General features: G+C 45.5%; 1 protein-coding gene and 1 pseudogene across 1 annotated transcript; both read right to left on the bottom strand.

The window, feature by feature from the left end:
- Positions 1-10,440: 10,440 nt before the first annotated feature.
- LOC147973537 (uncharacterized) lies at positions 10,441-12,469 on the bottom strand (annotated as a pseudogene).
- Positions 12,093-13,264, bottom strand: LOC147973536 (uncharacterized). Its single transcript, XM_087524709.1, is given in 3 exon segments — positions 12,093-12,500; positions 12,552-12,982; positions 12,985-13,264. Coding segments are annotated over 3 exon segments (1,119 nt in total).
- Positions 13,265-26,864: the final 13,600 nt, after the last annotated feature.

Below are 26,864 nucleotides of genomic sequence, written 5' to 3'. Positions count from 1 at the left end.
TTGTGTGCACATTTATGTTGGGTTCTTGATGTTGAACATCAACTTGGTGTCCATCAACTTGAGGTTGATTTGCATTTATTGTCATAGATTTTGATTTTCTTTGTTTCCGCGGAGGCTTTAGAGAAGCCTTTTCTGCTGTGACCAGATTTCTCCCCCCTTTTATTTGTAATTGGGAGTTGAGTAGTTTTATTTGGTACCTCTACTCGTTCTGGTGCATTAACTGCGGGGATATAAGATTTAGTGACACCTTTGTGATCAGTAAATGCGTCTGGCAGGTTATTTGCAATGTGTTGCAAATCTATGATTTTCTGAACTTCAGATTCAGATTCTTTAGTACGTGGATCTAAGGCCTGAATGCCTGTTGCGTTCCAATCTATTTCCTAGCATTCTTTGTGGTTTGTTTCTGTTGGGGAACGTAGCAGAAATTTAAAATTTTCTACGCATCACCAAGATCAATCTATGGAGTAATCTAGCAACGAGGGGAAGGAGAGTGCATCTACATACCCTTGTAGATCGCTAAGCGGAAGTGTTCAAGTGAACGGGGTTGACGGAGTCGTACTCGTCGTGATCCAAATCACCGATGATCCTAGTGCCGAACGGACGGCACCTCCGCGTTCAACACACGTACAGCCCGGTGACGTCTCCTACGCCTTGATCCAGCAAGGGGAGAAGGAGAGGTTGGGGAAGACTCCATCCAGCAGCAGCACGATGGCATGGTGGTGAAGGAGGAGCGTGGTAATCCTGCAGGGCTTCGCCAAGCACCGTAGGAGAAGAGAAGGACTTGGGAGAGGGGGAGGGCTGCGCCAGAACTTGGGTGCGGCTGCCCTCCCAACCCCCACATATATATAGGGGCAAGGGAGAGGGGGCCCGGCCCCCTCAGATCCAATCTGAGGAGGGGGCGGCGGCCAAGGGGGGTTGCCTTGCCCCCCAAGGCAAGGGGGGCGCCCCCCCTTTAGGGTTCCCCCAAACCTAGGCGCATGGGCCCTAGGGGGGGAGGCGCCCAGCCCACTAAGGGGCTGGTCCCTTCTCCACACACAGCCCATAAGGCCCTCCGGGGCAGGTGGACCCTCCCGGTGGACCCCCGGAACCCCTCCAGTGGTCCCGGTACAATACCGGTAACCCCCGAATTATTCCGGTGACCGTATGATGACTTCCCATATATAAATCTTTACCTCCGGACCATTCCGGAACTCCTCGTGACGTCCGGGATCTCATCCGGGACTCCGAACAACATTCGGTAACCACGTATATCTATTCCCTATAACCCTAGCGTCATCGAACCTTAAGTGTGTAGAACCTACGGGCTCGGGAGTCATGCAGACATGGCCGAGACAACTCTCCGGTCAATAACCAACAGCGGGATCTGGATACCCATGTTGGCTCCCACATGCTCCATGATGATCTCATCAGATGAACCACGATGTCAAGGATTCAATCAATCCCGTATACAATTCCCTTTGTCCATTGGTATGATACTTGCCCGAGATTCGATCGTCGGTACCCCGATACCTTGTTCAATCTCGTTACCGGCAAGTCTCTTTACTCGTTCCATAACACATCATCCCGTGATCAACTCCTTGATCACATTGTGCACATTATGATGATGTCCTACCGAGTGGGCCCAGAGATACCTCTCCGTTTACACGGAGTGACAAATCCCAGTCTCGATTCGTGCCAACCCAACAGACACTTTCGGAGATACCTGTAGTGAAACTTTATAGCCACCCAGTTACGTTGTGACGTTTGGTACACCCAAAGCATTCCTACGGTATCCGGGAGTTGCACAATCTCATGGTCTAAGGAAATGATACTTGACATTAGAAAAGCTTTAGCCTACGAACTACACGATCTTTGTGCTAGGCTTAGGATTGGGTCTTGTCCATCACATCATTCTCCTAATGATGTGATCCCGTTATCAACGACATCCAATGTCCATGGTCAGGAAACCGTAACCATCTATTGATCAACGAGCTAGTCAACTAGAGGCTTACTAGGGACATGGTGTTGTCTCTGTATCCACACATGTATCTGAGTTTCCTATCAATACAATTCTAGCATGGATAATAAACGATTATCATGAACAATGAAATATAATATAATAATAACTAATTTATTATGGCCTCTAGGGCATATCCCCAACAGTCTCCCACTTGCACTAGAGTCAATAATCTAGTTCACATTGCCATGTGATTAACACTCACAGGTCACATCGCCATGTGACCAACATCCAAAGAGTTTACTAGACTCAGTGATCTAGTTCACATCACTATGTGATAAACACTCAAAGAGTTCTGGGTTTGATAATGTTATGCTTGTGAGAGAGGTTGTAGTCAACGGGTCTTGCCATATTCAGATCCCTATGTATTTCGCAAAACTTTATATCGTAGATGCTGCTGCCACGTTCCACTTGGAGCTATTCCAAATTGTTGCTCCATTATACGTATCCGGTATCTCTACTCAGAGCTATCCGGATAGGTGTTAAGCTTGCATCGACGTAACTCTTTACGTCGAACTATTTATCACCTCCATAACCGAGAAACATTTCCTTATTCTTCTAAGGATAATTTTGACCACTATCTGGTGATCCAGTACTAGATCACCTTTGTACCCTCTTGCTAGACATGTGGCAAGGCACACATCAGGTGCGGTACTCAGCTTGGCATACCGTATAGAGCCTATGACAAGAGCATAGGGGACGACCTTCGTCCTTCCTCTTTCTTCTGCCGTGGTCAAGCTTTGAGTCTTACTCAACTTCACACCTTACAACTCAGGTAAGAACCCCTTCTTTGACTGATCTATTTTGAACTCCTTCAAAAACATGTCAAGGTGTGCGTTCTTTGAAAATATCATCAGGCGTCTTGATCTATCTCTATAGATCTTGATGCCCAATTTGTAAGCAGCTTTATCCAGGTCTTCATTTGAAAAACACTCTTCAAACAACCATTTATGCTTTCCAGAAATTCTACATTATTTTGAATCAGCAATATGTCATCCACATATACTTATCAGAAATGTTGTAGTGCTCCCACTCACTTTCTTGTAAATACAAGTTTCTAGCAAACATTGTATAAACCTAAAAGCTTTGATCACTCCATCAAAACATATATTCCGATTCCGAGATGCTTGCTCTAGTCCATAGAAGGATTGCTGGAGCCAGCATACCTTTTAGCATCCTTAGGATCGTCAAAACCTTTTATTGTATCACATACAACTTTTCTTACGAAAACTGGTAAGAAAACTTGTTTTGACATCCATCTGTAAGATTTCATAATTGAAAATACAGCTAATGCTAACATGATTCCGACGGACTTAAGCATCGCTACGGGTGAGAAATTCTCATCGTAGTCAACTCCTTGAACTTGTGAAAAGTTTCTTTCCCACAAGTCGAGCTTCATAGACGGTAACAATACCGCCCACGTCCGTCTTCTTCTTAAAGATCCATTTATCTCAATGGCTTGCCGATCAACGGGCAAGTCCACCAAAGTCCATACTTTGTTCTGATATATGGATCCTATCTCAGATTTCATGGCTTCTAACCATTTGTCGAAATACGGGCCCACCATCGCTTCTCCATAGCTCGTAGGTTCATTGTTGTCTAACATGATATCTAAGACAGGATTACCGTACCACTTAGGAGTAGTACATATCCTTGTCGACCTACGAGGTTCGATAGCAACTTGATCCGAAGCTTCATGATCACTATCATTTACTTCCTCTTCAATAGATGTAGGCGCCACAAAAAACACCTTTCTGTGTTGCATCACTCTGGTTGAAGTAAAGGTTCGACAACTTCATCAAGTTCTATCTTCCTCCCACTCAATTCTTTCGAGAGAACTCCTTCTCGAGAAAGGACCCATTCTTAGCGACAAACAATTTGCCCTCGGATCTGAGATAGAAGGTATATCCAACTGTCACCCTTGGGTATCCTATGAAGATGTGTTTGTCCGCTTTGGGTTCGAGCTTCTCCGGCTGAAGCCCTAAGCATCGCATCCCCAAACATTAAGAAACGACAACTTTGGTTTCTTGCCAAACCAATGTTCATATGACGTCATCTCAACGGACTTAGATGGTGTCCTATCTAAAGTGAATGCAGCTGTCTCTAACACATAACCTCAAAATGAAAACGGTAGATTGGTAAGAGACATCATAGATCGCACCATATCTCATAGGGTTTGATTACGACGTCCGGACACACCATTACCTTGTGGTGTTCCAGGTGGCTTCAACTGTGAAACAATTCCACAATGTCTTAAGTGATTGCCAAACTCATAACTCAGAAAATCCCCTTTTGATCAGATCGTAGGAACATGATCTTATTGTTATGATGATTCTTAACTTCACTCTGAAATCGCTTGAACTTTTCAAACGTTTCAGACTTGTGCTTCATTAAGTAAATATACCTATATCTACTCAATCGTCAGTGAAGATGAGAAAATAGCGATATCCACTGCATGCTTCAATTCTCATTGGATCACACGCATCAGCATGCATGATTTCCAACAAGTCACTTGCCCGTTTCATTGTACCTGAAAACGGGGTCTTAGTCATCCTGCCCATGAGGCATGGCTCGCATGTGTCAAGTGATTCAAAATCAAGTGACTCCAAACATCCATCGACATGGAGTTTCTTCATGCATCTTACGCCAATATGACCTAAGCGGCAGTGCCACGAGAAAGTGGTACTATCATTATTAAATCTACATCTTTTGGCGTGAACATGTGTATTACCACGACCGAGATTCAATGAACCATTCACATAGGGTGCATGACCATGAAAGGTATCATTCATGTAAACAGAATAACCATTATTCTCTAACTTAAATGAATAACCGTATTGCAATGAACATGATCTAATCATATTCATGCTCAACGTAGACACCTGATAACATTTACCTAGGTTCAATACTAATCCCGAAGGCAGATGGAGCGTGAGATGGTGATCTCATCAACTTTGGAAACACACATCGTCACCTCGCCCTTAGCCAGTCTCTGTTCAGTCCATAGCTTTTGCTTCAAGTCACCAATAATAGTAACCGAACCGGTATCCAATACCCAGGTGCTACCAGGAGCACTAGTGAGGTACACATTAATAACACGTATATACTTTGAAGTTGCCAGCTTTCTTATCTACCATGCATTTGGGGTAATTTCGCTACCAGTGACCGTTCCCCTTACAATAGAAGCACTTAGTCTCGGGTTTGGGTTCAACCTTGGGTTCCTTCACTAGAGCGGCAACTGGTTTGCCATCCATGAAGTTTCCCTTCTAGCCCTTTCCCTTCTTGAAACCAGTGGTCTTGTTAAACCATCAACATTTGATGCTCCTTCTTGATTTCGACCTTTTGCGGTCTTAAGCACCGCGAACAGCTCTAGGATCAACTCCATCCCTTGCATGTCATAGTTCATCACGAAGATCTAGTAGCTTAGTGATAGTGGCTAGAGAACTCTATCAATCACTATCTTATCTGGAAGTTTAACCCCCACTTGATTTAAGTGATTGTAGCACCCAGACATTCTGAGCACATGCTCACCAGTTGAGCTATTCTCCTCCATCTTGTTGGCTAAAGAACTTGTCAGAGGTCTCACACCTCTCAACACAGGCATGAGCCTGAAATCCCAATTTCAGCTCTTGGAACATCTCATATGTCTTATGGCGTTCAAACGTCATTGGAATCCCGATTCTAAGCCGTAAAGTATGGTGCACTAAACTATTAAGTAGTCATCAGGACGTGTCTGTCAGGTGTTCACAACATCCACAGACGACGTTGTAGGGGTTTGCACATCGAGCGGTGCATCAAAGACATAAGCTATCCGTGTTGCAGTGAGGACACTCCTCGGACTACGGACCCAGTCCGCATCATTGCTTACAATATCTTTCAACTTGGTCTTTCTCTAGGAACATATTGAAACAGGGAGCTACAACATGAGCTATTTATCTACAACATATTTGCAAAGACAATTTAGACTATGTTCATGATAATTGAGTTCATCTAATCAAATTATTTAATGAACTCCCACTCAGATAGACATCCCTCTAGTCATCTAAGTGAAACATGATCCGAGTTAACTAGGCCGTGTCCGATCATCACGTGAGACGGACTAGCCAACATCGGTGAACATCTTCATGTTGATCGTATCTTCTATACGACTAATGCTCGACCTTTCGGTCTTCCGTGTTCCGAGGCCATGTATGTACATGCTAGGCTCGTCAAGTCAACCTAAGTGTATTGCGTGTGTAAATCTGGCTTACACCCGTTGTATTCGAACATTAGAATCTATCACACCCGATCATCACGTGGTGCTTCGAAACGACGAACCTTCGCAACGGTGCACAGTTAGGGGGAACACTTTCTTGAAATTTTAGTGAGGGATCATCTTATTTAAGCTACCGTCGTTCTAAGCAAATAAGATGTAAAACATGATAAACATCACATGCAATCAAATAGTGACATGATATGGCCAATATCATTTTGCTCCTTTTGATATCCATCTTCGGGGCTCCATGATCATCATTGTCACCGGCATGACACCATGATCTCCATCATCATGTCTTCTTGAAGTTGTCTCGTCATCTATTACTTCTACTACTATGGCTAACGCTTTAGCAATAAAGTAAAGTAATTACATGACGTGTATGTTGACATGCAGGTCATAAATAAATTAAGACAACTCCTATGGCTCCTGCCGGTTGTCATACTCATCGACATGCAAGTCGTGATTCCTATTACAAGAACATGATCAATCCCATACATCACATATATCATTCATCACATCCCTTTGGCCATATCACATCACAAGGTATATGCTGCAAAAACAAGTTAGACGTCCTCTAATTGTTGTTGCAAGTTTTTACGTGGCTGCTATAGGTTTCTAGCAAGAACGTTTCTTACCTACGCCAAAACCACAACGTGATATGCCAATTTCTATTTACCCTTCATAAGGACCCTTTTCATCGAATCCGATCCGACTAAAGTGGGAGAGACAGACACCCGCTAGCCACCTTATGCAACTAGTGTATGTCAGTCGGTGGAACCAGTCTCACGTAAGAGTACGTGTAAGGTCGGTCCGGGCCGCTTCATCCCACGATGCCGCCGAATGAAGATAAGACTAGTAACGGCAAGTAAATTGACAAAATCAACGCCCACAAGTGCTTTGTGTTCTACTCGTGCATAGAAACTACGCATAGACCTAGCTCTTGATGCCACTGTTGGGGAACGTAGTAGAAATTTAAAATTTTCTACGCATCACCAAGATCAATCTATGGAGTAATCTAGCAATGAGGGGAAGGAGAGTTCATCTACATACCCTTGTAGATCGCTAAGCGGAAGCGTTCAAGTGAACGGGGTTGATGGAGTCGTACTCGTCGTGATCCAAATCACCGATGATCCTAGTGCCGAACGGACGGCACCTCCGCGTTCAACACACGTACAGCCCGGTGACGTCTCCTACGCCTTGATCCAGCAAGGGGAGAAGGAGAGGTTGGGGAAGACTCCATCCAGCAGCAGCACGACGGCATGGTGGTGAAGGAGGAGCGTGGTAATCCTGCAGGGCTTCGCCAAGCACCGTAGGAGAAGAGGAGGACTTGGGAGAGGGGGATGGCTGCGCCAGAACTTGGGTGCGGCTGCCCTCCCAACCCCCACATATATATAGGGGCAAGGGAGAGGGGGCCGACCCCTCAGATCCAATCTAAGGAGGGGGCGGCGGCCAAGGGGGGTTGCCTTGCCCCCCAAGGCAAGGGGGGTGCCCCCCCTTTAGGGTTCCCTCAAACCCTAGGCGCATGGACCCTAGGGGGGAGGCTTCCAGCCCACTAAGGGGCCGGTCCCTTCTCCACACACAGCCCATAAGGCCCTCCGGGGCAGGTGGACCCTCCCGGTGGACCCCCGGAACCCCTCCAGTGGTCCCGGTACAATACCGGTAACCCCCGAATTATTCCGGTGACCGTATGATGACTTCCCATATATAAATCTTTACCTCCGGACCATTCCGGAATTCCTTGTGACGTCCGGGATCTCATCCGGGACTCCGAACAACATTCGGTAACCACGTATATCTATTCCCTATAACCCTAGCATCATCGAACCTTAAGTGTGTAGACCCTACGGGCTCGGGAGTCATGCAGACATGGCCGAGACAACTCTCCGGTCAATAACCAATAGCGGGATCTGGATACCCATGTTGGCTCCCACATGCTCCACGATGATCTCATCGGATGAACCACGATGTCAAGGATTCAATCAATCCCGTATACAATTCCCTTTGTACATCGGTACGATACTTGCCCGAGATTCGATCGTCGGTACCCCGATACCTTGTTCAATCTCGTTACCGGCAAGTCTCTTTACTCGTTCCGTAACACATCATCCCGTGATCAACTCCTTGATCACATTGTGCACATTATGATGATGTCCTACCGAGTGGGCCCAGAGATACCTCTCCGTTTACACGGAGTGACAAATCCCAGTCTCGATTCGTGCCAACCCAACAGACACTTTCGGAGATACCTGTAGTGAAACTTTATAGCCACCCAGTTACGTTGTGACGTTTGGTACACCCAAAGAATTCCTACGGTATCCGGGAGTTGCACAATCTCATGGTCTAAGGAAATGATACTTGACATTAGAAAATCTTTAGCATACGAACTACACGGTCTTTGTGCTAGGCTTAGGATTGGGTCTTGTCCATCACATCATTCTCCTAATGATGTGATCCCGTTATCAACGACATCCAATGTCCATGGTCAGGAAACCGTAACCATCTGTTGATCAACGAGCTAGTCAACTAGAGGCTTACTAGGGACATGGTGTTGTCTATGTATCCACACATGTATCTGAGTTTCCTATCAATACAATTCTAGCATGGATAATAAACGATTATCATGAACAATGAAATAAAATATAATAATAACTAATTTATTATTTCCTCTAGGGCATATCTCCAACAGTTTCTCCCCCTAATGTCGGGAAATGGTCCTCATCAAAAATTGAGTCAGCGTACTGGGCTGTGAACAGGTCCCCTGTTAGGCGTTCTAAATATTTTATAATTGATGGAGAATTATATCCCACATAGATTCCTAATTTTCTATGGGGTCCCATAGAGGTATGCTGCGGTGGTGATATCGGTACGTATACAGCGCAACCGAATTTTCGTAGATGGGAAATACTTGGCTGATTGCCACGTACTATTTGAAATGGGGAGGTTTCATGATATGCAGTTGGTCTGACTTGTATCAGATCTGCGGCGTGTAAAACCGCATGTCCCCAACAAGATGTTGGTAAATTGCAATTCTGTAATATTGGTCTAGCAATTAATTTTACTCTTTTGATTAAAGATTCAGTCATTCCATTTTGAGTATGCACATAGGGTACTGAATGTTCAAGATGGATTCCTAAAGCCATACAATAATCATTAAATGCGCGTGAACTAAATTTAGCAGCATTGTCCATTCTTGTTGTTTTTATCCCGTGTTCAGGATGATTCGCTCTCAATTTAATAATTGAGCAATTAATTTGGCAAAGGCATGGTTACGTGTGGATAATAGACACACATGTGACCATCTAGTAGATGCATCGATGAGCACCATGAAGTACCTAAATGGTCCGAATAGAGGTTGTATTGGAGCACATACATCTCCTTGAATTCTTTCAAGAAAATTAAGCGACTCATTTTTAACTTTAAGATAAGATGGCTTAATAATTAATTTCCCGGTAGCACAGGCGGTGCATACAAAATCTGATGATTTGGGAAATCTTTTAATTGGTAAATTATGACCAACAGAATTACTTATAATTTTTCTCATCATACCTATTCCAGGATGACCAAGGCGATCATGCGAAGTCTTGAATTTATCAAGATTTTGAAAAATTATTTTGTACGCAACATAAGGTACGGGTTTTATGTATGTAAAGTATAATCCGGATGAAAATGAAGGGAATTTTTCAAGAGTTTGTTCCTCATATCCGTTGCTCTTTGTTAAAAGCAAATATTCTTTGTTATCCACCTCTATTGTTTTTAGATGGAAATTGTTAGATCGGATATCTTTGAAACTTATAAGGGTACGTGTAGATTCAGGATACAAGAGTGCATTCTGAATTACGATAGTAGTACCCATAGGGAGTGTGAATGTGGCTCTTCCTGAACCAATAATTGCTTTGTTACTTCCTGTTATGGTCATAACATTTTCCTTTCTCTTAGTAAGAGTTTGGAAATATTTTGCTTCCCTTAGAATTGTGTTAGTGGTAGCACTATCCACTAAACATAACTCTTCTTCCATCGGATTGTTCCCGTTAAAATTCTATAGATAGAAAAAGAATATTTTAGAACAAATTTACTTTTATTCATATATTCATTAAATTACATACATAATATTTATATTACAATCTCAAATATAAATTTATTACAATATTATGTCTGATTCACATAATGCATTATACATAGTCTGAAAGGCTTTATTCTACTTATTGTTATATAATATATAACATCTTTTAATAGCTAAATGACATCAATTTGTTTATGGAGATTAACCGAGGTCTCCAAAAACATCTCGGGTGTAATCCACAAGCATGTCTTCATAGAGGATGAGATCGTCCTTTGGCTTGTATACTTGAATAGCGCTTTGAGAAGGACCAGCTTGAGGGTTATCTTGAATGGCGTTGTAGTGAGCTTCAGCTTTATTTCCATGAACTTGTTTGCCTTTTCCTCCATACTTCATGTATAGATCCACAAGGTGCTTGGGAATTCGGCATTGATTAGTACGATGATTCATGCATCCGTACCTTTGACAAGTTTGAGAGTTGTCATTTTGATCATTTTTCTTGAAATGACCTTTCCCCTTAGTTTGACCGTTGGTCTTTTAACCGTTGTTCTTTTTCCATTTTCCCTTGAATTTCTAGAAGTTCCTTTTATGGTTTCCAAATTTACTAGTAGAATGAGCATTAGCATGTGCTTCAGGGATAGGCATGGCACCCGTTGGGCAAGCATTGTGATTCTTCATGAGAAGTTCATCATGCTTCTCGGCCTGAAGTAATGTGTATATGAGCTCAGAATACTTTGTGTATTTCTGTTGACGATACTGCTGTTGCAATATTCTCATCGAGGGATGGAAAGTGCATAAAGTTTTCTCTATTAAGTCTGCATCTGAAACTTGTTGATTGCAAAATCTTAGTTTGGAGTTAATTTTATGCACGGCAGAATTATATGCAGCAACGGACTTAAAGTCCTGAAACCTTATAAGAGACCATTCTCTTTGGGCTTCCGGCAACATTACTGCACTTTGTTGGTCATATCTCACCTTGAGGGAGTCCCATAAAGCTAAGGGATCCTCCTCCATCAAATATTCAGTTTTTAAATCAGGATAGAGATGGTGCCTTATGTAGTGCAATGCTGCATACTTTACCACTTGAGGTATTTGTGGAGCATTTTCGGGGGGTGCGACAATACAAGGACCGAGGCTACGTCCACTTAAGAATATTTTCATATCCATGGCCCATGATAGATAGTTACTTCCATCTATTTGTAGTTCTTGGAATTCTTTCTTATTGATGTCTGCCATATTTCCTGCATGTATGATCATGCATTTTGATTAATTTTACTTGATAGTAAAATTTATTTTGGTAAACAACAAATATGTTCTAAAAGAACACTTATATTTTATAAGCCATATATGTGTATATCATCGAACTTTTATATATTTGGAACAGCACTATGGAGGCATAAAAAAATGCCTCTGAGTAATAGGCAAACTGTAATATACAGTAGAGATGCCATTACTGTGTGATTGCACAAATATAATTCAAGATAATCACATATTTTATTTGGCCTTTTCATCTCATATTAATGAGAGAAGAATATTGCATGAAAAAAAATATTTTTTTAAATGCAAAATAAAATTGTTGCACCAAATAACATGTTATAATATACTAAAACAAATATTAATAAACATGTCCATATAGATCTCCAGCTAGGAAATACAAACTGGAGTACGTCTAATTAGTACGTCTAATACAAATTGGATTATATTAGTGCTACACATCACAAGTGACAGGAGACGTGGCTTGGTTTGGTCCATGGCATGTGTCGGCACCGCTTGGAGCATTCTGGTTAAAAAGGGGATCCACCAGAGGACAGATAAGGTACGACACCAAATGCCTCCATTCCCAAATCACCAGTGCCCACGGCCGGCTCCTTCAGCGGCGGAGCGGCCCCTCCGCATAGGAGGAGGGGAGTTATGGTGCGGCCTCGTGGGGGGCGGAGATCCGCGACACGGCCGGTGAGGACGAGTGCCTCGGGCGACCAAGTGCCGGCGCGGGTTCCAGCGGGGCAGACAGCCATGGCTGATGCGAAGCGGCGGAGGAGCACACGGGCTTCCGGCGAGGGCGTCCGGAGTGCGGACGGCGGCGCTGCTTCCTGGTGCTTCTCCTCCTCCACATCCAGTGCCGGGAGGTTGAGGTCGCGGCGCGCTGGGAGAGCGAGCGTCAGCGCAGCGGCCTCGGTCTCCTCCGTCTTCACCTTCGGCAGGAGGTTGATGACGAGTCAGGGCTTGGGCGCGTCCAGAGGGACTGTAGCCGGCGGCGAGGAGAACTCCGGCAATGGATCGTAGCCCGGCGGGTTGAAGTTCTCCGGGTCCTCGTCAGATGGCGTCAGGGACGGGAGGCCCGAGCCGTACCCGTAGCCTGGGCAAGAGTACATCAGCGGAGGCGGCGCCACGAGTTCCTTGTCGGAAAAGTAGTGGTCTGGGTCATCGATGAGCCATCCGGCGCTTGGTCCGGCAAGCATCCACTCCATGGGTGCGTACACCGGCGGAGGAGGCTGTAGTTCGGCGGCATCCGTTGTGATGTTGGAGGCAGAGGCCTCATCCTCGTACTCGTTCTCGACCCCTGCAGCAACCTGTTCGTCGACAGCGTTTGGTGCGGCAGCAGCCTCTTGGGGCATGACCAGGACGTCTTCCCTGGGCGCATCCGCCCTGGTACTCGGTCCTGGCACTCAGGAGAGTTGCTGCGATGCACCCGGCGGTGACCACAGTGAAGGTGCTGGCGATGGGCGTGGAGACGAAGGAGGCCACCACCAGGATCGTAGCGACGAAGAGGAGCACGGTATGGTGCATTGCGGCGGCGGAGGCCGCAATTCCTGTTCAGGCGACGCTGACGGCGGTGGCCGAAGTTCCGGCGACGAGCAGCAGCCGGACCAAAAATCCGGCGAGGAAAACGGAAGCCCCGGCATTCCCTGGCCACAAATCGGGCGAAAACGAAAGCAAGGTCCTGCAGAGAATCCATCTCTTGTCACCTCTCTTTCTCTCCTATAGCCTATTCTCTGGTTCGAGCAGTGCTGATGACGTGAAGAGAAACAGAAAGATTGAAGTGAATGGAGTGATCTTTATTGATTGATTCATCCAGGCTTTTTATGTCCTGAACGGATGTTTACAGCGTCGATTACAAAAGGCGTCACATCAAAAGGCGTCACATCGTTCAGAAAAGGTGCGGCGACGGTTCAGAAAAACACGACAATGGTTCGCTATGTACTGCGTCTGGACAACGCCAGGATTCTAACCACCGGTTAGAATATTCTAAGGAATATGCTAATCGCCTAATTAGCCTAATACTAAGACTATTAGATTCCTAACACTAAGCACCTATGCATTGGGGAGTATAATTGCTAAGCTATTTAATGTGCTTAGCACCTTATCTAAGGGGTGTTTGTTTCCAGGGACTTTTTTATGTAGGGACTAGAAAAAGTCCCTCTTAGAGACTTTTTTACCAAACGGGAGGCACTTTTTAGGGACTAAACTAGGCATTTGGGACTAAATGAAGAAGACTCCCAAGGAGAGTCTTTTTGGGACTTTTCCAACAATGCCCCTCCATGCACTTATTGGCCCGCCACCCCATGGTGTTAGTTGGTTGTTATTTTTCTATATACTAGGGGCAACATGGTCATTTAATAACCACTAGAAAGGGACTAGGGACTTTTTAGTCTGTGAAAACAAATAGGGAGGGACTTTTTAGGGACTATGGACTTTTTAGTTGGGACTAGAAAAAGTCCTAGGACTAGAGAACCAAACACCACCTAAGAACCCATGCATTGGCAGCAGCCTTAACCAGGGCGAATAATTTAGTTCGAGTTGTCGGCGGCGCAAGCGTGAAGAAGGGTGTGGAACTTTCCAGACACTGGGAAACAATCTTTGACCGAGCAGGATATTTCAAACTTCATTTTTTGCAGCATTACGACACTGTGCGTCTGTGCGTGCGTGGTTCACAAGTATGCGAACTTACGACCTTCTCTCTATTTCTATCGAGAGAAAAATGTTAGCTGAACTGTGGTCATGACATCTTGGATGATGTTGGCTTTCTCCTATCGAAAGGAGCTTTCGTGGCATAACTTTTAAGATACACAACTTAATTTTATAGTCTAATTGAAAATTAGAGTTAAATCATCAAAACCATGCCCCGCCCTCCTTTTGGAGTACTCCCTCAGTAAAGAAATATATGAGCGTTTACATCACTAAATATAAGAGCGTTTAGATCACTACTTTAGTGATGTAAACGCTCTCATATTTCTTTATAGAGGGAGTATTTGTTAGAGAGGAATGAAAACTTATTGAACTAGTATCTATTTTCATTTCGATTTTATCTTTTAGGAAATCGGACAGGATTTCTCCCAATTTTATGTTTATGTTGATTTTAAAGTTTATGGGAACAAAAGTACAATATCACTTGGCTAAAGTGGCTGAAGTTAGAGCAACAATTAAATAATAGAAGCAAAAAAGGGAAGCTCAGCAAAAAGCCCTAGCCAACAATTGTCGAGGTTTGTTACTATACAAGAGGAGTTGTTGATTGACTAACTGTACTCATCCCTCCGAAGATGTGGATCATCGAGCAAAGGAAGAGAACAGAAGGACAAGAGGGGAGAGACGGGGTGGGCGGACAAAATTGCTGTAATTAGCGGATCGGCGACCATGGCCTGATCGGCGATAGTCGTCGTCACCACCGGTGGGCGCGGCCGCCGGGGCCATCTTCCATCTGGTAAGTTCTTATTCCCCCCTCTCCCCACAAGCATGTCGACTGCAGAACGTTGCCTCGCTCGGGTGGAGTCCGCCATGGGAAATTTCTCAACCCGGTGGGCGGCAAGTTTTCGTGTGGATCTGCGTGTGGCTAAGCTCAAGGTTCATCAAGGACATCTCTCCTTGTCTTCGGCCGGCCATCTTGCCCTTTGGGATTCCAATTCCGTTGTGGTGGATGCTAGATTTCTCCATGAAGGAGATCCATTTCTGTTGGGGATGAGATCTCTTTTCCTTGCTACAAGGCCATTGTGGGAGGTCGTGTAGACACTGCAGATATTTGCTCTCCTGGGTCTGTATTACCAGAACAAAAGCTTGATCTGCAACAGAAAATATCAGCAGCACCCTCTTTGGAGATAGCTCATAGACTGATCCCTGACCGACAGGCAAACAACAGAAATGATATGGATTTCTCTTTGGACATGCACCCAGGTATGGAATTTCAGCGCACCATCTGGCAAAAGTTTAATTCCCCTGTTGCTTTTTCTCTTGGTCATTATGCCCGAGAATTTTTCATGGTGGTTTCTTTTAAAAGGCATAAGCACAGGTTAGATTGTCACTCTGTCAGTGAATACCTTCGTTCATGTCTTGGGGGTATTGCTCAGGATTTCAGAGTTATGCTTCTGCGAGATAGGTCTTTCAGATTTTCACTATACTCTAAAAAAGTGGGGTACTTTGTTAACACTCTCAAATACTTTGTGTGTCCTGACTTCATGGTTTTCTTTAATCTCTGGGGCAATGGTGGACCAGATTATATTCGGGAATTTCGTCGATGGGAGTCTGAAGAATTGAAATCCTGGACCTATGTTGGAAAGAAGAGATCCAAGGGGCAGTTCAGTTTCGCAAATCAAAGGATATCTTCTAATGCACCTTTCCGCTCGGACGTTCTAACAGGTGCCAACGCTGTAGCAATTGGAAATGCAGGTGATCCTCTGCCTCAAGCTATGGAAAATACCAATGATCCTATTCTAAAGTTACAAGTTCAAGGAGGGCCTTCTAAGGGATAGGAGTCCATTAGTCCTCTAGAGGAAATCCAGTCTAGCACTCAGCCTCCTTTTTTTCTTCTAAGGCTCTCTGATCAAGAAATTGATTTCTTCTGGTCATTCTTTCTTCTCCATTCAAGAATTTTTCAGAGTTAATTATCAAAGGTCTTCTATCGACCAATTCAGCAAGGAGGAAGAAAAGGATCTTAAATCCCTGATTGCAGCAAAAATGTCTAACGCTCGTCTGGAGAAGCTGCTAGTGTGTGGGGATGACTTCACTGATATTCCTACAACTTCAGTTTTTCAGCGCATGCGTGCTCATCTATCCACTACGTCCACAGTGACTGGTGCTGGTCCATCAAATGACTTTTAGGCTACTGACCATGAGCTGGGAGCCCCCCCTAGAATTTCGGTTTTCGACAGAATTGACAAGCCTATTGCTCCCAACTAGCAGGAGCACCGAGGCTTTGTTTTTGATAGACTTGATTAGACAACTCATCAGGATTGGAGTTCACAAAAGCAAAGAAATAACGGGCAGCAACAGTGCTCTAGGTGTCTCCTTTTCAATCATTCTAGATGGCAGTGCACCAACAAAATCAGATGTTTTGGATGTCGACGACTGGGGCATATAAGCAGAAACTGTTCTTTTTTTGAAACTGGAGACAAGGAGAAATACGTACAACCTGGGCCAAAAAAAGTTTTGCAGCGTTGGGTTCCAAAATTTGTACCCCAAGGAAGAGTTCCAGAAATTGTACCCCAAGGAACAAATGAGCAGCATATCTGCCCAGGAAGGCAAGCCTCTAAATGTTGTGATTCACCTCTGGATTTGAACTTGGGCCTTTCTATTAAACATAACCAACGGAAGGAATCTTTTGATCTTAATCGCGAGCCGGTCCAAGTAATTAATGACTTGCCCACTATTACTGATCCCCTGCCTAATTGTTTACACTCTTATGGCAACTTTGGATCCTCGGCAAACGAATTTGATTGGACAAGACTAGAGGAAAAGGGAGAGGCAGGAGATACTAACCAAACTTTACTATCTCTTCTACCTCCTCTTGTCGCCCCCTCTTCTAGTTCTCCGACGCCCCTTCACGCCGCTGCCGCTCCGCTTCATCCCTTGCTCATGGCTGCTTATCCAGTTGATCCAACGCCCTTTCTGCCTGGCCGGTATACAAAGGTGGAAGTTGTTGGTAGGCCGCCCATCTACAGATATCATGTAAGTTCGCCAGTCCCGGCCATGCATGAGGATGTGGCTATTGTCACGATCACGCCACCCCCCAATGGCAATGTTACTTTTGCCCGGGTTAGAGCCTTTGTTCGTTCCTTCATTGAGGATCACCAGCAGTTCACTCTTGATATGATTCAGAAGTGTCCCCTCGGGCAGGCTTATGTTCAGTTAGACTCAAGTGCAGACAGGGATTGGTTAGTGGATCATAGTCCCTTTGCTTTTCAGCATCACCAGATTAGTTTTGCACGGCATAATGAAGGGATTAATCATAGGAGCTTTACTTATAATCAAATTTGCTGGCTTGCTCTGCTCTCTTTTCCTATTGACTTGTGGGACATTAAGCACATTAAAGGGGTTGTTGAGGATTTTGCTCATGTGGTTCAGTGGGATAAAGTTGCAAGTGATTTCTCTAGGGTTGTGATTAAGGTATTGGTTGCTGATGTTGCTCTGATTTCACATAGTTGTATAGTGTCTGCTGGCAACAAGCATCAGGCTGAATCTTGGTCAGTTCCTATCACTATATTAGGCCATTTACTGCTGGGTGGTCTGCCCGTATATGAATATAATTTTCCACCAGATGGTGGAAACCCACATCCAATGCCAGATCCAGTTCCAGCTCCAGTGCCAAACCTTAATCTGTGGCCGGTTTGGGGACAAATGCCGGCTCAACAACAGGTTGGTCAGCATTAGGGAGTGAATGATCCCCAAGGCCAGCATGCCAATCAACTTGGGAAGAATTTGAACTTCATCTTTGGTGCTAATGAGCCATAAGAAAAGGAGTTTCTGGAACTCAATGATCTTCAAGGGCCACACCAGTTAAATGATGTTCAATCTGAGGAATTACAGGAAATGTTAAATCATGTCATTCAAAATAATCATGTTCCTCCTGAAGGTGCCTTGATGAATATTGATTTAAATCTTCCTGTGGAAGATAACAACAGTGAGATCACTGTCACTTTTAGTTCTGAAATAGCAAATTCTTCACATGGCTCTATGCAAAATGGAGATCTGATGGCACAGGAAGCTGTACTTGCCAATGTGCCCTTTCAACAGGCTCAAGCTCCAGATATTCCTCACTTGCATTTAGGCAGGGTGTTAATACAAGAGCAAGTGGACTATGAATGTCTCCACTAGTAAAAGGGTCTCCAAAGCATTAATGGAATGGTATTGTTGAAGAGCTCTCACATTCAAGTCAAGCACAGAAACAGCTGGCACTTGCACTTGGTCAATCAGTTCAGTTTACATCCCACTTGGAAGCTCATTCAGTGTTGATGATGCACAAGATTGTTCCACCAGAATTGGCAATGCGGACACCTGATATTATCGAACCCAGCCCTATTGGAGGTTTGGCAAACCCCATAGATCATACTGTCGTGTAGTTCATAAATCCCATATATCAGAATGATTTTGTTATGCAGAACAATCTGAACATGTTGGAGCAAATTTGCTCACCGGATGAGGTACCACTGTTAGAATCTACTAAAGATGCGATTGTTTTGGACAACATGCAGGACAGGTCAGATAAACATACTGGCCCTGATGAGATGGCTCTTTCAGTTTTATTCTCTCAGGAGGGGGATCAAGCATGGAATAAATTTTTTTGTCCCTCTCTAGACGGTTCAGATGGTATACCAGTTCCAGGGCTGTGGGTTGACTTTTTCAGAGCCAAGCTTTTAACACCAGCTGATTTTGAGTGGGCTAAGTCTATTCTTCAGTCTAATCTCTGGCAGGTTATAGTTGAAGGTTATCATGGTACCATAACTAGACAGTTTGTTATTCCCTCAAAGTGCCCAGTCACAGATCCTCCGGTTTGTTACCTCTCAGGTGTCTGCTCAGAGGTTAGTAGAGGTCTCTCCACACCACAGGCTACAAAGATAACAACAGTTGATCTAGTAGAGCTCTTAAGCACATCTGGCGTTCATCTTCGAAAGTGGCAGAAAAAAACACCTATGGTTATCTCTGAAGTTCGAAGGAGTGACAGAATTAAGCCGCTTCATAATGGGTACAAGGGGAAAACATGTTTTGACAAAAACTGCTTGGCATGCTCTGCTCAAGCGCCTCCCCTTAACAATAAAGTGGTGACCAATCTGTATGACAAATTTGGCATGGCTGCTAATCAGCCGCCAAAGCCCAAGCAATCCAAGGAAAAATCCAAGAATGCAGAGGACAAGCAAAAGCCAAGCAAGCCAAAGAAAAAGTGAGCCAGGAGGAAGGAGCCAGGACATCCTGCAAGATTGCAAAGACTTGCTTATCATATTTTATGAATTTGTTCATCTGTGAATTAGTGCTTTAATTACACTACGAACTTGCACATCGTTTATGTGGATTTATATCTTTACTTCTGTCAGCTGGTTATTCTTTCTTCTGAGATGGTTTTATGTTGTTGGGTGTGCTCCTTTGGGCAAGCCTAGTCACTTCCAGGCTTGTGTATGTTTTCCTTGTCTGGTTATGCTTCAGTACCCGCTCCCAACACTGCTTCTGAACGATATCCCTGTGTGGCAGACCATTTTCGGGCATGAGTCTTTTAATAGGAGCACTTTCTGTGAAGTCTCTTGCTCTCCAGTACAATATTTTTGTATTATTATATGGCTACACAATCATGGAAAGTCCTGAACTGGAATATTCGAGGGTTGAACTCGCCTGACAAGTGGTTGCATGTTCAGAATAAAATTTCAGAAAGTGGTTGTTCTGTTGTATGTTTTCAGGAAACAAAAAAAGAGATCATTGATATTAGCTTCATTAGGACGTTTTGCCCGCCAAGGTTTGATTCATATGCATATTCTCCATCTGCTGGCAGATCTGGAGGAATCTTAACAGTGTGGTGCTCTAATCTTTTCAAAGGGGAGTTGCTTTTTCAAAATCAGTATGATGTTTCAGTACTGCTGCACTCAATAAGGTGCGGGAGCTGTTGGACTCTAACAAACATTTATGCACCATGTCAAGACGACCAGAAACTGGAATTTCTAGCTTGGTTGGATGGCACTCAAATTCCTGAAGATGCAGATTGGCTCCTGGTGGGGGATTTTAATCTTATTAGAAGGTTTGAGGATAGAAGCAAACCAGGTGGAAATATTAATGAGATGCTATAGTTTAATGCTGTCATCAGTCACTTAGGTTTGGTAGATATACCCCTCAAGGGTAGGAAGTACACCTGGAGTAATATGCAAGACAACCCATTATTGGAAAAATTGGACTGGTTTTTCACCTCGGCTTCCTGGACACTCTCATACCCCAACACCTTGGCTTTTCCACTAGCTAGAGTTACTTCTGATCATGTGCCTTGTGTCATTCAAATCCAAACTTCAATGCCCAAAAGCTCTCTCTTCAGATTTGAAAATTGGTGGTTAGAGCAAGATAGTTTTATGCCTTTGGTAGAATCTATCTAGAAGCAGAGTACTCACTATGGAGATGCTACAAAGAGGATCAATGCTAAAATGAAAATCCTCAGGAAAAGCCTTAAAGCATGGGCCAAAACTCTTTCTTGTTTAAAAGAAAGCATAGCCAACGCCAATGCCTTGATTGCAATGTTGGATGCGATTGAGAACTTCAGGCCCCTGGTGGCACTTGAGTCTCAACTCAGGATTGATATCAAGAGTCACTTAGATTCTCTATTAAAACAACAAAAAGCATATTGGCAGCAGCGAGGGAAGATTAAATGGGTCACATTGGGCAGCGAAAATTCCCAGTTCTTCCATGCTATGGCAATAGTGCAGCACAGGAATAATTATATTGCTTCTTTGCTCACAACTGATGGAATAGAGGTTACTAGTCATGAGGCCAAAGCTACTCTCTTGCATTCTGCATATAAGGAAAGACTGTGACAAACTGAGAATTATGAACTTCCACCGAATATGCTTAATTTTTTGACAGCCCATCCTGATTTATCCTTTCTGGAAACACCTTTTACTAAGGAGGAGATCGACGTTGTTATAAAGGAGCTACCTTCTAATAAGTCACCAGGCCCGGATGGCTTTAATACAGATTTTATTAAACAATGTTGGCCCATTATTAAAAGTGACTTCTATGATCTTTGTGAGCAATTCCACAGGGAGAGTTGTGTCTTTAGAGCATCAACAATTCCTTCATTACTCTTATTCCTAAAAAGAATGGTGCTACATGTGTCAATGATTACAGGCCTATTTCCTTGCTCAGTTGCACCCTTAAATTGCTCACCAAACTGCTTGCCAACAGATTGGAATCCATTATTTTGGAACTGGTCCACGCTAATCAGTATGGTTTCCTTAAATCAAGAACGATTCAAGATTGTATTGCATGGGCTTATGAATTCCTTTTCTAGTGCCATAAGAGCAAGAAGCCCTCAGTAGTTTTAAAGCTAGATTTCGAGAAAGCCTTTGATAAAATTGAACATGGTATGACTATGGCCATTTTAAAGAAGAAAGGTTTTGGGCCCAAATGGTGTTTGTGGATTGAGCAGCTTTTAGATAGTGCTACCTCTGCTGTCCTTCTCAATGGAGTCCCTGGCAATTCGTTTAAATGCAGGAGAGGAGTCAGGCAGGGAGATCCTCTCTCCCCCCTTTTATTTTTCTTGGCTGCTGACTTCTTGCAGACAATTCTAAATGATGCTATGAACAGGGGTATCATTCAACCTCCAATTACTTTTGCCTCATGCCCAAATTTCCCTATTCTGCAATATGCTGATGACACATTGATCATTATGCCAGCCTGTCCAATACAACTAGAGCAATTACAACAACTGGTGAATTATTTTTCCAAAGCATCAGGTTTAAAGGTTAATTATCATAAGTCCAGTTTACTGCCCATTAATGTATCTGAAGAAGTTATGCAACAACTCTCCAGCCTGCTAGGGTGTTCTATTGGAACTTTCCCTTTTATCTATTTAGGAACCCCACTTGGCTTCACAAAACCTAGAATGGAATTCTTCATGTACATTATTGAACGAATTCAGAGAAGGCTCAATGCATGATCTCAGTTTCTCGCGGCCCTCCACCGAAACTCCGCCGAAAACCATGATGATTCGGGTCGAAAAAGGTCACAACTCCTCCAACAAACGCTAAAACACCTGCCCCATGGTGGGCGCCAACTGTCGTAGTTCTAAGTCTGATAGTAGTGTAGGGGGATAAGTATGGAGAGGCAAGATCTTAGCTATGGAGAAGTTGTAAGCACGCAAGGTTTACGAGTTCAGGCCCTTCTCGGAGGAAGTAATAGCCCTACGTCTCGGAGCCCGGAGGCGGTCGACTGGATTATGTGAGTATGAGTTACAGAGCTGCGAACCCTTGTCTCGGAGGAGGGGGTGACTTATATAGAGTGCGCCAGGACCCCGGCCAGCCCACGTTACAAAGGGTTCAATGTACATTAAGGCAGAGCGTTACTGGTAACGCTAGTAATAAAGTGCTATGATGACCATAAAAGCTACTTAATGACCGACCGTTAGCGTGCGGAGTGACTTCAGGTCTCCTGGCCGTCGAGTGGTTGGATCTTGGTCGAGTGATTGTTTCTTGGTCGAGCCTCTTTGAGTCTGTCGAGTGGAACACCTCCAAGTCGATTGAAAGGTGGTTTCTTCTAGAGATGTCCTTGGGTAGGGCAGTTAGGACAGGTCCATGACCCTACCCTAGGTACATAGCTTCATCATTAGCCCCCGAATGGATCGAGGTTTGAGTGGGGAAGGAGTTGAGAACCTCTCCGACTCGTTTTTCATGCCGTGAGCATATCTTGTTCCGGATCAATGGACCTGAGTGATGACAGCAACTTCCTTTTCAGTCGCCTTGATCCATTCTTAATTCTTCGTCGAGTGAGTTTCTTCACTTGTAAGGCTCCGAGTGACGGTGCGGAGGAGATCTTTTAGTCTGACAAGTTTGTTTGCTGCCCGCAGATTTCGTGGGATCCGAATTTTGGGAAGCGCGCGGGACGGGGGAGGCCGCAGTAATCGGATGGGATAGAGCGGAGACGCCTCGATCCCTGCGCCGCCTTTTTCGCCACGTACCGCCCGCGCGATCCTTACGGGATTTGACAGAGCCACCTGGGCCTACCCGTCAGCCACTCGGAAGCGGCCTCATATAAGGCGTTGGACCAGGGTCTCCCGAACAGTGCGTTCCATTTCCTCTTCTCCTCTTCACGCCCCTCCTCTGCGCTCGCTCTCGCCCCAGCATCACCGCTCCGTATGCGTCTCGCCGGTGACAATGGGGAAGGAGAAGACGGCGGCTCTAGAGCGGGCAAAGAAGGCGACGGCGAGGTCGAAGGGGAAGGCGACCAGTCGGGGCGGATCTTCCTCGAGGACCGGCCTGCCGAGGGGCTGGATCCAGGGTGACTGGATCCACTTGAGGATCACCCAAGAAGACCTCGACGACCTGGCCGAAGGGGGGCTGATCCCCTATGACTCGGCGCGGCTTCCGGGGAAGGAATCTGAGCCGCAACCTCGGGAGGGTGAGCGTGTTCTTCTTGCCACCCACGTCGACCGTGGATTTTCCTTGCCTCCTCACCCTTTCTTTCGAGGGTTTCTGAACTTCTTTGGGGCACAACTCCACCATTTTACCCCCAACTCGATCGTTTATCTCGCTGCTTTCATTTCTTTGTGTGAGAATTTCCTGGGTTGCCGGCCTCACTAGGGTCTTTTCAAGCATATTTTCACTTGTCGCTCCCACACAGTGAAAAAGGCTAATCCGAGTGATGAGAGGACCCAAGTGATCCAGATGTGTGGGGGTCTTGGCATCCAGACGAGAGGGAAAAGCTCCATTCCGGCCATGATTCTTCCTGACTCGGTTCGCGGATGGCAGTCGACCTGGTTTTACTGTAAAGACCAGTCGACGCCAGGGCAATCGACTGGCCTCCCTCCCTTTACCATGGACCGAGTGGAGAAACCCTCCCCTTTGAAGGTGCTCCCGGAGGAGAAGGCGCACGTGAAGCTGTTGGTCGATCGAGTGGTCTAGCTTATTCGTGACGGGGTCACTGGTAAGGATCTCTTGGAGGTCTTCCTTCAGCGGCACATCCAGCCTCTTCAAGCTCGAGACCATCCGATGTGGATGTATTCGGGTCTTGAAGACTCCAATCGGATCCACCCGGAGGAGGTCGACGACGACACACTGGAGAAGTGGCTGTCGGGCATTACCGGGAACAAGGACAATCCCAGGGGAGCTAGGAGAGTTCCCCCATTCGACCAATCTCATGCACCAGAGCAGGTCTGATTCTGAGTTTTTGCTTGTAATCTGAATTCACTCGCGCAGCTGCCTATATTGCGTCGACTGACTTTGTTCTCCCTGCTTCCTTTCAGGCTATTATTGAAATGTATTCAATGCCCAACGGGGACCAAGAGCAAGCACTGGAAGGCGAGGCGAGTGGCGGCGACAGTGGCGAGTGGACTTCCGATGGTGAAGGGGATGGAGGAAGCGACGGCTCAAGTGATGGAGAAGAAGTCGAGTCGCCCCCTCGCAGGGAGAGGCGATCCAAGCTCGACCAAGAACGGCCGAGTGCCCGCGACAAGGTAACTACTCAGGCTGGTCATTCTTCGAAGCGTCGACAGATCTCTTCACCAACCCCGACTGAGAAGGCGCCAAAGCACCCCAAAGTTTCAGAGCCGAGGACTCGGAAGGTGTTGCCGAAGATCAAGATTGATATCCCCGTCGCCTCCGCGTGAGTGTCTCTCTTTGTATTCACTCGACGCTCCGCGTTGTTTGTTTTTCTTGTTTTGACTGGACGAACTTTGGAATTGTCAGCGTTGCCACTTCCGGGACCTCAGCTTACAGGGATGATGATGAGGTGATGGAGGATGCGGTCACTTCTAATCCGGGTATGATTTCTGCCATACTATCTTTACTCGGTCGATTCAACAGCAATGTGCATCATTGGGTGACGTGATTTTGGCAATTGAACTTTGCACAGCTCCCAACATTATTGACCTCCCTGATGATGATGAAGAGTCCGAGAGGCCTTTGACGAGGAAGAATAGGCGAGCTCCTGTAAGTGAGGCGCTACAGTCGACGCCGAGGGCGGATCCAGTTGTTCAGGACACTGGCGACGTCAATCGGGGTTCTGTTACCTTCGCCGAGCCACTGTCGAGTGCCTTGCCTTCTTCGTCGACTGCTCGAGCCCCTGTCGACCCGCCTTCACTTTTTGCGACCCATCATGTCCCAGAGGACGAGGTGAATGCTGCTAGGGAAGCCATACGCCAGGTGGGCATTATGATGGAGAAGACGAAGATGGTGCGGGACGCCAGCCAAGCCGCCTATGATGCCAGCTCGGCTCTCCAGAGCAACGTTCAGGTTAGTTGGTCGCCGCTTGTTCTGTTAGGATATGCTACCTGAAGATTCTTTCCGAAAACCTTTGCATCTATACACCCACTGGGTGCGTCGATTGAATTTTTGGACTAGTGGGGGCACGCTGAGTGCACCCACTGGGTGTAGTCCCCGAGACTACGGTGGACTGCTGGAAGTCGACCGTAGTCTTTGTATTTTACGAATGTATAAACCAAACTGGTAGTTTGTCTCTTCCACTTGGTCTGGTCGAGTGGGATCAGAACCGGTGGGGGCACGCTAAGTGCACCCACTGGGTGTACTCCCCGAGACTACGGTGGACTGCTGACAGTCGACTGTAGTCTGAGTTCTACTTTCTCTCTTTCTGCCCCTTTTTTTTGGACTCGACTTTGCCGGGCCGGTCGAGTGGGATCAGAACCGGTGGGGGCACGCTAAGTGCACCCACTGGGTGTAGTCCCCGAGACTATGGTGGACTGCGGGCAGTCGACCGTAGTCTTAGTATTTATTGCCTTTGTTGTTTTTTGCTGTAAAAATAACTTTTCCCCTTTGATTTCAGAAATCTTGTGATCTTGGAGCTCGCTTTGCTGACTTGGAGAAGTAGCAGATTCAACTGAACCTTGACTTGGAGCTAGCCAGGACAGAGCTGCAAAAGGTTAGAGACGGCGCCGCAGGTAAGACGAGTCTGTCGACCGGTCAGTTTTAGGCTTGAGTACCCTTCTGCTATTTCTGAATCAATCATCATTTCTTTGCAGAAAAACTGAGAGAAGCTCTGGCGAAGAAGGATCAGGATTTGGCCGCTGCTCGTAAGGAGGCTGACGACAAGACCGCTCTGGACGAACAGAAGCTGGCTTCGGTCGGCCAGTTGGAAGAAGAGAATACCAGGCTGAAGACCGCTCTGAATGACTCCAACAAGGAGTGCTCGCGCTGGAAGAAGGCGAATCTCGTCCAGGGCGAGAAAATGGAAGGCATTGCTCGCAGGAGGGATGATCTAGAGAGCTATCTGAGAAGTCTTGCCAAGAAGTTGTTCATCAAGCTTGAAGGTGCACATTCTGTTCTGACTGATTTTTTTTGTGTCGACTCAGTGTACGAAAATTGACTTATCCTTGGATCGTGAATGCAGAGTTTTGCCAGAATTTTGAAGAGGAGACTGGGCGGATTGAACCAGGTTTGGATCCAATCAACTCTCCCGTGAAAGATGAAACTTCCATGAATCTGCTCCGTCTGGATCTCGCATCGACAGTGCCGTGGACTACTTGGCTCGACCGAAGGTCGCCATGTCGCGGATTGACCCGGCACTTTGGCCAAAGGCTGTGCTCCAAAATGATATTGAGTCCCTGATGACTCGACTAAATGAAATCCCCGACCGAGTGCAGGAGTGGAAGA

The sequence above is a fragment of the Triticum urartu genome, chromosome 5A (genome assembly GCF_056163025.1).
Source record: "Triticum urartu cultivar PI428250 chromosome 5A, HENAU_Tu73, whole genome shotgun sequence".
In the NCBI taxonomy this organism is placed as follows: Eukaryota; Viridiplantae; Streptophyta; class Magnoliopsida; order Poales; family Poaceae; genus Triticum; species Triticum urartu.
The sequence above is the reverse complement of the archived record's forward strand: the minus strand, read 5'-3'. Positions and strand labels throughout refer to the sequence as shown.